The 14342-nt window shown below is 39.7% G+C and overlaps 1 protein-coding gene across 1 annotated transcript in view; it reads right to left on the bottom strand.

Annotated features, from left to right (window-relative positions):
- The window catches only part of LOC124619729, a 503325-nt gene that overhangs the window by 152856 nt on the left and 336127 nt on the right, over positions 1-14342 (bottom strand). Inside the window, exons 47-51 of the mRNA XM_047146296.1 lie at positions 9852-9989; positions 4579-4811; positions 3300-3469; positions 1698-1845; positions 690-1010 (exon numbers count right to left, since the gene is read on the bottom strand). Coding sequence (XP_047002252.1) covers positions 690-1010; positions 1698-1845; positions 3300-3469; positions 4579-4811; positions 9852-9989 — 1010 coding nt within the window. The remainder of the gene's footprint in view (positions 1-689; positions 1011-1697; positions 1846-3299; positions 3470-4578; positions 4812-9851; positions 9990-14342) is intronic.

The following is a 14342-nucleotide window of genomic DNA, read 5'->3' on the forward strand; positions in this document are numbered from 1 at the left end:
ATAAAAAGACAGCTTGCTAAATTTTGGAACACATTCTCCTTTCTCTTTTGTGAGTGTATATTGATGACCCACCACTTCTGCTATTCAGTGAGTGGTCTTTCACTCTTAAAGTATTTACATTCTGCCAGAACTTTCCTTAAAATTATAAATCTGTTTCTATATACTGATTGTATGTTCAAATGTGGCAAACATTTTCTCCAGATTTTATTTGTAAAAATCAACATGAAATTTTTCTGTAGTCACACCATTTTGCATCATGATTACAGTATGTGATCAAGAGTGTAGCAATGCCACAAAAAGTGGAAACAATTCTCTATTAGTATGAGATCATATAGTTGAGTCGGCATACGATGATCCCACCAGCACTGTTGCCAGACTTCAGCTGCAACGCAGGTGAAAACAGCAGTCAGCTATAGACCTCTGGCAACACTGATGTATTGGTACAGAGATGTGTACAAAGTCACATTACACGCTTGGTTCAAGCAGGCATGTGAAGCTTTTGCTCATCTCACTCCAACAGGTATCTTCTTACATCGACACTACTATATTTCTCATAAAATATGTACAAAACAGAAAATCATCTGAATATATTTACAAATATGAACAGTTACTGCTCAATGAATGAAACAACAATACTGTAAAAATAACTGTGTACTGCTAGCAGTCTAGTAATGAAACATTACACAAACCTCAACTTTACGAAGTTGCTCCTCTGGATCCCGGTCAAGGGGTACCTCATCTAGCTGGTCTGAAAGAGCTTGCAATGCATCTCTCAAGCGCAGCAACCCAGCATCAAATTCACGGCTAGTATCAGCAGCAGCACCCAACGAGTCAGCACGTTCTTGAAGCCTCGCAAGGAGTTCCGCCCATCGTTGTTGCAGAGATGTCAGCTTCACTGATATGCGCTGAGCATCGGGTGCTGACATGTCCAACTTCGACAGCACGGCAGAGCCAACTTCCTCCAAATGAGATAATTGTGGCTGCTGAGTGCGGAATTCTTCCCGTAGAACCTGTGATAAACAGAAGCACAACATTAGCAATCACAGAGACAAACTGAGAGGAGTAAGAAATTAGTATTGCACTAGTTTTATGCCTGACAATGTTTAGTATCAGTAACCTTTACAGCTGATTACAGTTGTCAGTTGTTAGTTGGTTTTGAATGGCAGGTTTGATGGAGATTGTATAAAATCACATATATAATCAAATCAATGTAAAGGTAAATGAAGGGTAAGAATCTTCACAGCTAACTAGTACAAAACACACACACACACACACACACACACACACACACACACACACACACACACACACAATGTGTGTGTCACATGGCTACTTAGTGTTATGGCAACTGCAGTATCCTATGTGATGATGCAGCCACTACCCCTCCCCTCTTCACCTCTCCCTGTGTGTGTGTGTGTGTGTGTGGGGGGGGGGGGGGGGGGGGGGGGAGAGATATACATTTGTTTTAGTTATGAAGCACTTCAGTTTTGTTTAGGTGCCTGCCAAAGTTTCAAAATTTCAACAATATAATGAATGAGCACCTGTAACACTCATTTTCTTTTATTTGTAAACTTAAACTGCAATTATTACCAGTTATCACTTGTCATAACTTTTTAGTACCTATAATTGTAAAACAGACAGTGGCATATATCCATTAAACCACAGACTCAAAGAGACAGGAAAGCTAAGTAACATACCTGTACTTGCTGCACTTGGCTCTGAACCATTCGTGAATCAGAAGAGATAGGACCAAGAACAGTCATCATACGATCTTTAGCTCCTAGCCAGGCTGAGAGATTGTCATGTGTATCATAGAATTCTTTGATATCATCCATCAGTTTTATTCTGCAAAAAGAAAATAAAGCATTGTAATAATCTTAGTGTCTGAAATAGGCACCCAGGTCTTTACAATCTCGCTATTAAAGTTCTCACAGTCTCTTACAAAATATCTGTTATATGAGGGGGGAGTCAAATGAAAACCTTAATTTTTCTTTTTTTACTAAACAAGAAGTGGAACACAATTATATCATTTTTCGACAAAGCCTCCTCATCATTCAACACACTTCCTTCAGTGTATAGGAAGTACATGGATTATTTTGGTTGGCGGGGGCGATAAATAAATAAAATTCTTTTGATCATGTGGGCAGCCACTTGCACCTCTTCATCAATATGAAATTTCTTTCCTCCCATCGCCTCTTTGAGTGGTCCAAACATGTGGTTATCGTTTGGTGTGAGATCTGGTGATTATGGAGGATACGGCAGAGTATCAAAGTGCAGGTCACTGATGATTGTAAGCACTGCACAGCTGTATGAGGCTGAGCACTGTTATGTTACAAAACAGTATCTGTAGTTAGAAGTCCATGTCACTTCGATCTTATTGCAGGCGAAAGCTAATTTATTAACATAGTCAAACACGACACTGTTGATGGTGTTTCTCACAATCATGCAGTGTTCCCAGACTGTACTTCAGTCATTCCAAAACAGTCAGCAAAACCTTCCCTGCAGACATATGTGTGTCCAGAACTTCCTCGACTGCTCTGTGTTTTGGGCTGGTGGTAGTCTACCCAGGTTTCACCTCCTGTAATGATTCTTGTGAAGAAGTCATCACCTTCTGCTTCAAAGTGCCACAAAAGTTCTTCACAGATGTCAACGTATTGCTCTTTCGGTTCAGGAGTGGGCTGCCATGGTACTCATCTCACAAACACTATGAAAAACTTAATCATTTCGTGAATGATTTCAGGTGTTGGACCATGATTAATGTTCAGATTTGCAGTTATCTCAACTATCGTCACATGGCGATTTTCTGTCACAATGGTTTCAATGTTGCTGCTGGTGTCACGACGTGGTGTGCCTGACCTGGGCACTGACAACCTGTCACAGAAGTCACACCATTTTCAAACTTTCTGCTCCACTCACACTTGCTGCAGTAACAGACAGTCATTATCAAACTGGACCTTCATTTGCCAATGGATCTCAATAGGCTGTTCAGAAAATGTATGACAGAACACTGCACTTACATGGTGCATTTTGAAAGTTGGGCAGCCACTATGAAACAGTGTTGTGGATATGTTTCAGTTGTCTTTAGTATGCTGCCACCTGCAGTGGCATTCCCTACATCTCTGTAACAGTGCGGCCAACTTTGTTGCCGAGAAATGTAGATTTTTAATTACAATTTTCAGGTTTTCATTTGACTCCAGTTTGTAGTAATACACAATTCCCCCCCCCCCCCCCCCCCCTCTCTCTCTCTCTCTCTCTCTCTCTCTCTCTCTCTTTTACACACACACAAAAACAAAACTAACCTGTCCTTGCATCTATCATTTATACTCTTCCATCGAGTGACAACATCAGTTAATTCATCATGCAGTGTATCAGACCCTTGTACACTGGGTTTCCTCTTGAGAAGATCAGCAACTTGTCCTCGAGTGTTATCCAGAAGAGATTGTTTCTCGTACATGTCCTCCATGATAGCCTATAAAAATACCAATTTTTGTTCAACAAATAAATAGTGATCAACAACCAAGGCCCTTCTGCAATTTTTAAAAATATTGCACACAGTTATAGAAAAATGAGTAAATGGAAATAATTGTGAAATAACCTTGTGACAGTTGTTCACAAATATGAATCGGAAGTGATGTTAATAATGGCTGTTTTGGGGAAAGTATGGGAGATCCTAATTTTAAAAAAATCTGTCAACATTACTTTCTTAATGATTTGGTTAACCAAGAAAACCTCTCATTGACTACTGTTCATATAGCACAATATACTGGCGTATTCCACTTACTCAAATTATATAATGCTTGTCTTACACAAGATATATGCTGTTAAATAAAGGATAATACAAAGTTATGGTGCAATGCTTTGTAACAATTTTAAATGACTTACTGACAATTTCATATGTCTATCTTTCTTTCCACTGTTTTCTCCTTTATATTACAGGTCTACCAATTCTACAGCCAGCGTATTTGAGAAAACTTTTCAAATTGTCATTTTGGTGAAAATCCACAATAAACTGTTTTACAATAGGTTTTATTGTCAGTCTACAATGCATCCATTTTTCCACAATAAACTGTTTTACAATAGGTTTTATTGTCAGTCTACAATGCATCCATTTTTATAAACCGTAACCTGTTTCTGTTTCTCATGAACAATCTTTGGATTGGTTATAAGAAAAACAACCAACATACCATGTAAATTTTGCTTATGAACTGGGTAGGTTACTCATGTACCCAAGACAATCAATCTGAAGATGGTTAATATGGAACTGAAATCAGCCACTATTTTAAAAATGAATTCAATCTAGATGGGTAATGAAACTGTTGTCATTTCTTTTTTCTCTCTCAGAGGGTAACCCAGTCTGGAATACCGTATTTTTGACATTACATGTCTCTTACTGCTTATGAGATGCAAAACCCTATTAATATTCTGAATTGGAATTTAAATACAGATTACATAATCCAATCCAACAATATTATAGATAGTTTGCATCAGATTTAGAATAAATTAACTAGTTCATTTCTCACAATTCTGAAGCAAATCAATTATGCACATTTCAGATTAGAAGTGGAGATAAATATTTACCTTTATACTCTTAGCAGCTTTGTTAGCTTCATCTTTTGTCTGTGGTACTACTTCTTTTGGCAGAGATCGTTGTACCTTGTCCAGGAATCCTGACAACGTACGTAAACTATCCATGTGCCTACGTACTTCCTCACGTGTGCTGTCCAACTCTGATTGGCGATCCGATAGACGTACACCAAGCAAACCATAACGGTTATTAACCTCTGTCAGTTGCTGCTGAACTGGTGATAATTCTGTAAGAGATTTGTATTGAACATATGAAGTATTCCTAGTACATAAAAAGTCAAGAGCATAAAGTTAAACAGCAACAAATTTTTTGATACAGAATGCTTCAAGAATAGCAACACCATAGGTACATAATGTCCCATACACAAAATAAAAATTGTAATTACAAAATGTGTTGCTGCCCACAGAATAGTTGCGACCTCCTCTCTCTGGGTGAACTTGTAAATGCTGAATTTTTTGTACTCATTTTGACAATGGTAAATATTAACTTTGCATCTTGGTCTTCCCATAGAGACAACATCTGTGCTTATAGAACATTCATTACTCTTTTCTACACAACACACGTTAATACTAAAGCCCACAGATAATTAGGAGACTAAAATACCCTGGGTGGTTTGTTGCATATACTCTGGCATCGTGACCTAAAGTGATGGGGTACATTATGTTTCGTTTAAAACAAATAGTTTTTGAACAAATGAGAAACAATCAACAATACTGTCCCTATTAGAAAATACACATACAAAATATATAATTGTGTGTGAAGCCTGTTATGACAGTAGTATATCACGACTAAAATATTCCACCAGTCAATGGTGACTTCACCTAATTTCTTTTTTTTTATGCAAGGAGCGTACTGATTCTCCCTCATATACTACAGCCAGGCATCTTAAAAAATTATACTACAGATTAAGTACATTCCTTCTGTGTCTTTTGTCATCCTTAATGAAAACTGTGTCCATCTGAACAAATTTAGGGCACACAATGCCTGCAGTTTCTGGTGTAGTTTGCTGAAAACTAGTTGCCTCAACAATAAAACCTTCTCTCTCTCTCTCTCTCTCTCTCTCTCTCTCTCACACACACACACACACACACACACACACACACACACCACAGGAGCGCGTGCACGCGTGCGAATGTTTTCTGTTTTGAATTAACAGGGCTTGTTATGAATTTACTAGTTTTAAATCAAATTTGGGAATAAGGAATTGTTATGAAAAACACATTGGGTTTCCATTGTTTTGGATAAAGATCCTAGCTTTGAAACTACACTCCCGGAAATGGAAAAAAGAACACATTGACACCGGTGTGTGAGACCCACCATACTTGCTCCGGACACTGCGAGAGGGCTGTACAAGCAATGATCACACGCACGGCACAGCGGACACACCAGGAACCGCGGTGTTGGCCATCGAATGGCGCTAGCTGCGCAGCATTTGTGCACCGCCGCCGTCAGTGTCAGCCAGTTTGCCGTGGCATACAGAGCTCCATCGCAGTCTTTAACACTGCTAGCATGCCGCGACAGCGTGGACGTGAACCGTATGTGCGGTTGACGGACTTTGAGCGAGGGCGTATAGTGGGCATGCGGGAGGCCGGGTGGACGTACCGCCGAATTGCTCAACACGTGGGGCGTGAGGTCTCCACAGTACATCGATGTTGTCGCCAGTGGTCGGCGGAAGGTGCACGTGCCCGTCGACCTGGGACCGGACCGCAGCGACGCACGGATGCACGCCAAGACCGTAGGATCCTACGCAGTGCCGTAGGGGACCGCACCGCCACTTCCCAGCAAATTAGGGACACTGTTGCTCCTGGGTATCGGCGAGGACCATTCGCAACCGTCTCCATGAAGCTGGGCTACGGTCCCGCACACCGTTAGGCCGTCTTCCGCTCACGCCCCAACATCGTGCAGCCCGCCTCCAGTGGTGTCGCGACAGGCGTGAATGGAGGGACGAATGGAGACGTGTCTTCTTCAGCGATGAGAGTCGCTTCTGCCTTGGTGCCAATGATGGTCGTATGCGTGTTTGGCGCCGTGCAGGTGAGCGCCACAATCAGGACTGCATACGACCGAGGCACACAGGGCCAACACCCGGCATCATGGTGTGGGGAGCGATCTCCTACACTGGCCGTACACCACTGGTGATCATCGAGGGGACACTGAATAGTGCACGGTACATCCAAACCGTCATCGAACCCTTCGTTCTACCATTCCTAGACCGGCAAGGGAACTTGCTGTTCCAACAGGACAATGCACGTCCGCATGTATCCCGTGCCACCCAACGTGCTCTAGAAGGTGTATGTCAACTACCCTGGCCAGCAAGATCTCCGGATCTGTCCCCCATTGAGCATGTTTGGGACTGGATGAAGCGTCGTCTCACGCGGTCTGCACATCCAGCACGAACGCTGGTCCAACTGAGGCGCCAGGTGGAAATGGCATGGCAAGCCGTTCCACAGGACTACATCCAGCATCTCTACGATCGTCTCCATGGGAGAATAGCAGCCTGCATTGCTGCGAAAGGTGGATATACACTGTACTAGTGCCGACATTGTGCATGCTCTGTTGCCTGTGTCTATGTGCCTGTGGTTCTGTCTGTGTGATCATGTGATGTATCTGACCCCAGGAATGTGTCAATAAAGTTTCCCCTTCCTGGGACAATGAATTCACGGTGTTCTTATTTCAATTTCCAGGAGTGTAACAAGCATGGGTAACTGATTAGTACACAGTGCAACTCATTCTTCCTGAATCAGTAACTAGTAATGGAAAAACTAAAGCGAGAGGGGGAGAGAGTGCAGCACGTAGTAGTAGTAGTAGTAGTAGTAGTAGTAGTAGTAGTAGCAGCAGCAGCAGACTGCTCTTAACAGAAAACTAATTTTATTTTACTTCATGCTGCGATGAAATACTGATCAGGAAGACACAGAAGCACACATAGTATCACACAACCAAAAAACTGAAAATTATAAGATTTAAGTACAAAATGAATCTATTCTAAATGTACAAATTAAGAGTGGTCTCTCAACAGTGAAAACCTAACAGTAGCTTTGGTCACCATCCAAGCCAATTTTGTGAAATATTAGAACTCTATTGCAACATGTTATTGTAAAACCGATTACAGTTGGCAAGAGAGAAAACCCATTCACATGCTCTGATGACTCTACAATTTTGCCGTTTCTTTATCTCCTTTACTGTATGTCCACATGCTTCCCCTCTGAGGATCATATTAAATGTACTCCCACAGATTTTAGAATGCAAATACTTGATAAGGTTTTACATAGGAACAAACAAATACTATCAATTTCCATTTTACAAAGAAATCAAAACTGACTTCAATTTTTTTACTTGCACACTAATAGTGAGATTTCTTTGTTTATCTGTACGGCAGGCTCTCCAGATGCTCTGTGGGATGACAAGAACACATATTAACGCCATTAATTGTAGTTGCATGGCACAGAAATTGATGGTAGCTACCACCAAAACCTAACTCTCACCAGCATTTCCTTGATTTTACCGAAGCTTCCAACAAATAAGGCAATGTTCACAACAACAAACCAGCTTTTCACAGGCCCATTATATATTGATATTAACAAAGGGGAGATTTAGAAGCAACCATGGTTAAAAGTAAAATTCACATTTTGACAACAGAGCATTTCAGGCGAACTTTAGGACTATTTTTCTACTGTCTTTATTTTCTTTTTACCAAAACATGTTGGGGCACCTCTGTGCAATCACCAGTGAGTTTTGTTTATTGAAAACTGTAAAAAGTGAAGGTATTTTAGGTTACAATTGATGTAACAAAGTGAAACCAAAAGAAAGTTTTTGTTCCGTTTTTCTTCTTACCATCATTTTACATTATATGGCGTCCCGCACTGATAGCATGTCATCTTCAAGTCAAATGATGTTAATGACAATTCCATCATCAAGTTAACACATCCCTTAATTTTGTAAAAAGTTGATTTTGGTGGCATAATGTTCTGTATATATATTTGTTATTACTCAAATTTTTTGTGGCTGATCCTTCTTCTTTTGCGTTTGACGGCACCGCACACACATATTAATGTACTTTACGTAATTTCATTTTTCTAAACGCCTTTCCACTTCACAAAACGCAGTGAGTACTATGTTGTTGTTTTTCCTAACTACTAGGTTAAACAAAATTACACACAGTACATTAATGTGTGTGTGTGTGTGTGTGTGTGTGTGTGTGTGTGTGTGTGTTTGTGCAGTGCCCTTAGAACGCAAGAGTAGGAGGATTAGTCACAACAAAATATGAGTAATAACAAATACATACGCAAAACATTTTGTCCAACCAAAATCATCTTTTTTAAAAATAAAGGCATGTGTTACTTGGCGATGAAATCGGCACTGACATTTACATTTACATCGTTTGGTTTGCAGATGACAGGCTATCAGTGCAGGGCACCATACAAATGGTCCTGCAACATCATATAATGTAAAATCACGGTAAGGAGAAAAACGAACAAAAATTTTCTTTAGGCCTAAAAACTTTCTTTACGCCTCACTTTGTCAGATCAGCTACAACCAAAAATATGTTCACTTTTTACAGTTTTCAATAAACAAAACCCACTGATGATGGCATAGAGGTGCCGAAACATGTCTGGATAAAAAGAAAAAAAAAACAGTGCTCTTGCATAATAGGCAGAACCTATATCCTGTACTTTAGCTGCAAACACAGAAAGAAAAACCAAGAGCTGCAGATCTAAAAGATGAATAACTCAATGAAGAAGGTTTACATTAAAGCTGTATGCCTTCACGAAACGAAAATTTGTTTTAGATGAAAATTTTAGCAATGGTAGTATTTGCTTGCTACTGACAATATCGTAGCGAATTGTTAGAATGTAAAATGCAGGTGTGTACCTTCCTGTATCAGTATTTTGCTATCATAAACCAAACTAAACAAACAATGGAAAGAAATAAAAGAGAAAGCAAATAAAGCTACACATTTGCCAGAAAAAGATGCAAATTCGGTAACAAAAAAATTAAAATATACAGGATTGAAACATATAACTGAACATGAATGATTAACATTCATCTTCAGAGATGTGCTTCACAGATGGTGTACAATTAGAGAGAGAGAGAGAGAGAGAGAGAGAGAGAGAGAGAGAGAGAGAGAGAGAGATTTACATAAAGGTGTACTCAGATACTACATAATGTTGGCAGCAAATCAGCAAATGAATGATCCATGCACAGCACCACACCTACTTTTTTGATAGAAGCACAGAGCCAAACTTAATATTTTGAAGGAGAAGTGTCTCACCTTCAAGGTGGAAGCCATCCTGTGATGACCGTCTGCTGCTGAAACCACTTGAACCTCCAGGAGAAACAGGGCTCTGAGCGTTGAAGCCAACAGATTTTGTGGGAGATGGTGACCGAGCTTCTTGCGAAGATCGACGAACTGAATAAAATGTTTCCCAAATGACTGACAAGGTGAACTTTCATCTAAACTACATTTGTAGAGAGAGTTCTGTAGTTCATAAGTTTTGATATTAGAACAATAGCAGAAAGAACAGAGAAGTATGGTAGCCCTTTAAAATAACAGAAAACTGCAATCTACAATTCAAATTATCAGAGAGTGAAACTGTTCTGACACAGAGGTTAGACAAAGAGTAATAAAAAAAGGAAGAGGAGATAAAACTGAATGTCAAGTACCAACTGAAAAGATAATTAGAAAACATTTTTCTCCTCCATGATGCTCAAAACTACAGAGTTAATAGTTGGTTTAATCACATCATCAAAAGTAGGCTCGCAAAGACAGATATAAATAACTGTAATGTGCCAAAGCACTTGCCATGAATTCAGAGAACTGAAAGATGATGGTATTGCGAGAATAAGCTGTAATAGCCACATAGACAACTAGGAGAATGTAACTGAAAAGTTTTTGCACTATGTAAAAAAAAACTCATATGTAATGCATTTTGATATGATTTATTTCATTTTATCACTTTGAAAATGACTATTTTTTATATATGAGCCGATTTGTGATATACCAGTAAGCAATCGCTGCCTGCTGTGTTCGGCCATGAAGGGTATACAAACATTTAGAAATGTTAATCTCGCAACAAATGTCACATAGTGAGTCAATCATTACAAAAATTTACAGCTTAATTAGATATATGAAGTAATCAGTAAATGACAGGTGGTATAGCCTTTACAGCCACAATATCGCATTACTATTTCCGAGAGCACCATACATGAAGCAATGTTGGTATTCACCCAATCTCAGTCCGATACTGTTGTCATTAGAGAGCATGAGTGTAAGCTTAGATATTTGAAGGTGGGAAAGAAAGCAATCCATGGACTTTCTAAAGGAACGCACTCAACCTCCACGTTTTATAGCCTTCAAAAACTATTCGCACTACATATGCAGTGATAGATAATACCTTTTGAGAAGAGCTGAAGGTCTTTACAAACCAAATATTCTCTTCTTCTGAAATATTCTCTCCTCCTGAAGCATAATTCAGTTTTATTTCATATACGCCCCCCCCCCCCAACCACCACCACCACTAATAACAGTCACTTCTTATCAAATACAATGAAATAGCCTCTGTCAGGACTTGAAATACCAATCACAATATTACCTATTTTTACTCCAATGAACCTCTACCCTAGGATGTATGATCAGGAAACACGTCATTCCATGAAACTGTGTGCCGGACCAGGACTCGAGCCCAGAACCTTTGGGTTTCACAGACAAATGTTCTACCAGTTCAGCTACCAAGGCACAACTAACAACACACTCTCACATCTTCACTTCTAGTACTACCTACCTCCTACTTTCTCAACTTCAACACACATACTGCTGCAGAGCAAAAATTCATTATGTAAATGCTCATCATATTACACAATTGTTTTTAATGTAAGAAACAAGAAATATAACTTTTAACCATAAATTTTCAAAACAAAAACAATAACAACAAGAATAATAACAACAAACAATGAATGAAAGCACAGAGATGGTGCTGACTACGGCCTGTTGATAGAAAGCATACCAGCATAAACCTGGAATTTTTTTTTTTTTATCTGAACCAGCAATTTTGAATCAGGTTGGCTGGACCATCTAAACATGCCAGTATTGTTTTTATAATTTCAGAGTGTCACAATTACAATAGTGCAATTGAGTGAACATAACATTTCGTATACAGTATTTCCCCATTCTTCTATTCCATTTAGTAAATTACAGTTAATGGTTTAACGTAATCCTACAGGGAAAAGTAGTCCTCCAAGAGAAAAAACATTCAAGAAGTGATTCTTCAGCTCTTGTGAGAGCACACTAAGAAATCAAGCTACAGAGTACCGCAATTTTTTTTTTAACAGTGAATGTACTCACAACATAAAGGACATTCCTCTGTGTCCTGTTAACCAAATAGGTAACACTATTCTTTTTTAGAAAAGGTCCATGCTGTCAAGCATACATTTCATGAGCAAGTATGCGTACTGAGATGTCAGCGTAAGAAAATCTTGTTTTTTATAAGTATCGCACATGGCTGTGTCTGCCTGCATTTTGAGCATTTATAAAATATTTTAATTTTAGTCATAAAGAAAGCTGTGTAAAGTTTTGCATGGCCTCATAAATATGTGTCTGGTGTCTTGGCCCAACAGAAATTGAGACAGTCTCCCAGAGCACACTGAGCTTCACATCCTAAGGATGCCCACTGCACAGGATGATATGAGCACACACCACAGCCTACTCTGTCCCATAGTACAAAATCAGCAATGCAACATGGAGCAGCCACTTCATCTGTACTTCATTTACTACATGGCTGCCAACAGTGTCGTCTCACTACATGAACTACACAATTCAGTTTACATTCCTTCAACTTGTATTGCTTGTTCTCTTGAATCTGTTCTCCCCCCCTCCCCCCGCCCCCCTCTTGGTGTGACTGTATGCCATGACGGCGGAGTTGGGGGAGGATATATGAGGGTGGTTTCAAAAGTTCTCGGAACCACCACGAGAGGTCAGTGCTAGCGCAACAAGTTGTTCACATGAAATTCATTGGTCTGTTACCTGTAAACATGTGCCACACCAGTGCCCCTGGAAGAGAGCTGTGGTGGTGACATGGCTCTGTTGTTGTTCCTGCGTAGTGATTTGTGACGATGGCGGATGAATCAAGATTCGAACAGTGATTAAGTACTTCATAAAAAAAGGTATGAAAGCGAAGGACATTCATGCCAGTTTCCAGAATATACTGTGGGAATCTGCTCCTTCATATTCAACTGTTACCAAGTGGACAAATGAATTTAAATTTGGTCAGGAGGGCTTACATAATAATCCACACAGGGGTCGGCCAAGATGTGTCACTACTCCAGAAATCACTGCAAAAGTGCACAAAATGGCCATGGAGGATCGCCGATTGAAAGTGCATGAAATTGTTCATGCTTGCCAGACGTCATCTGAAAGGGTGTATCACATTTTAACTGAAGAATTAGAAACAAAAAAAATTATCTGCAAGATGGGTGCCACAACTCTTGATGCTGGATCAAAAGCGCGTGAGAATGGACATATCTGACCAATGTTTGGCCCGTTTTAGGAGAAACGAACAAGATTTATTGCACGAGTTTGTGACCACAGATGAAACTTTGGTGCACGACTATACCCCACAGACAAAACAACAGTCAATGCAGTGGGAACATGCTGATTCTGATTCATGAACAGTGTCTTTTTGAACTCGCCATCTACTCCTGCTTTTCCATCATCTTTCCGAGTTCACTCTGCTGCAGTCCTTGCCTTTTCTTTGAACACACACCTCCACAATTCTCAGCCATCTATCCCATGGTCTTCCTCTTAGTCATTTCCTTCTGGTCTCCATTTCATACATCTTGTTGGAAATTCTCTTGTTTTCCATTCTCTTTATGTGCCCTAACATCTTAGCCTTGATGTTTCTATCCTGCTCTGTTAATGTGCTAAATTTAAGAGCTTCCTATCCACCTTCTTTTATACAAATATAGCTTCGTCTGCTTCTCACTGCAATTGAGAGTCAGACAAGCTGTGAAGTAAAAAGTACTTTAATTCAGAACTCGATTTGTCATATTATTCATTTTCTGACTGACAATTATCATTGCACCATCTGAAAAGGATTACTTATTTGCCACAGTTAAAGCATGTCAAATTCATACCCGGAAAAGGAGTGGCTCTGGCACACAACATATGCAATTATGTAATACTGCGCAGTAACATCCTACTTCCTGTTTTTTATGAAGCCTGAAGCCACCTGAATGAGTAACCGTTAACTCGATAACACAGTACTGGTATCTAAAATCCTTTTTTAAGTTACAGAAGATACATAATTTTTTATCAATTTCTTTTACTCTGTGTAAGACAGAGTCGAGGGACATGAAAGGGAAGCTGTGGTTGGGAAGGGAGTAAGACAGGGTTGTAGTCTCTCCCCGATGTCATTCAATCTGTATATTGAGCAAGCAGTAAAGGAAACAAAAGAAAAATTCGGAGTAGGTATTAAAATCCATGGAGAAGAAATAAAAACTTTGACAGAATTACAATGTCATCGGCGAACCTCAGAGACAGCAAAGGACTTGGAAGAGCAGTTGAATGGAATGGACAGTGTCTTGAAAGGAGGATATAAGACGAACATCAACAAAAGCAAAACGAGGATAATGGAATGTAGTCTAATTAAGTCGGGTGATGCTAAGGGAATTAGATTAGGAAATGATACACTTAAAGTAGTAAAAGAGTTTTGCTATTTGGGGAGCAAAATAACTGATGATGGTCGAAGTAGAGAGGATATAAAATGTA

Source organism: Schistocerca americana, chromosome 6, assembly GCF_021461395.2.
Source record: "Schistocerca americana isolate TAMUIC-IGC-003095 chromosome 6, iqSchAmer2.1, whole genome shotgun sequence".
Classification (NCBI taxonomy): Eukaryota; Metazoa; Arthropoda; class Insecta; order Orthoptera; family Acrididae; genus Schistocerca; species Schistocerca americana.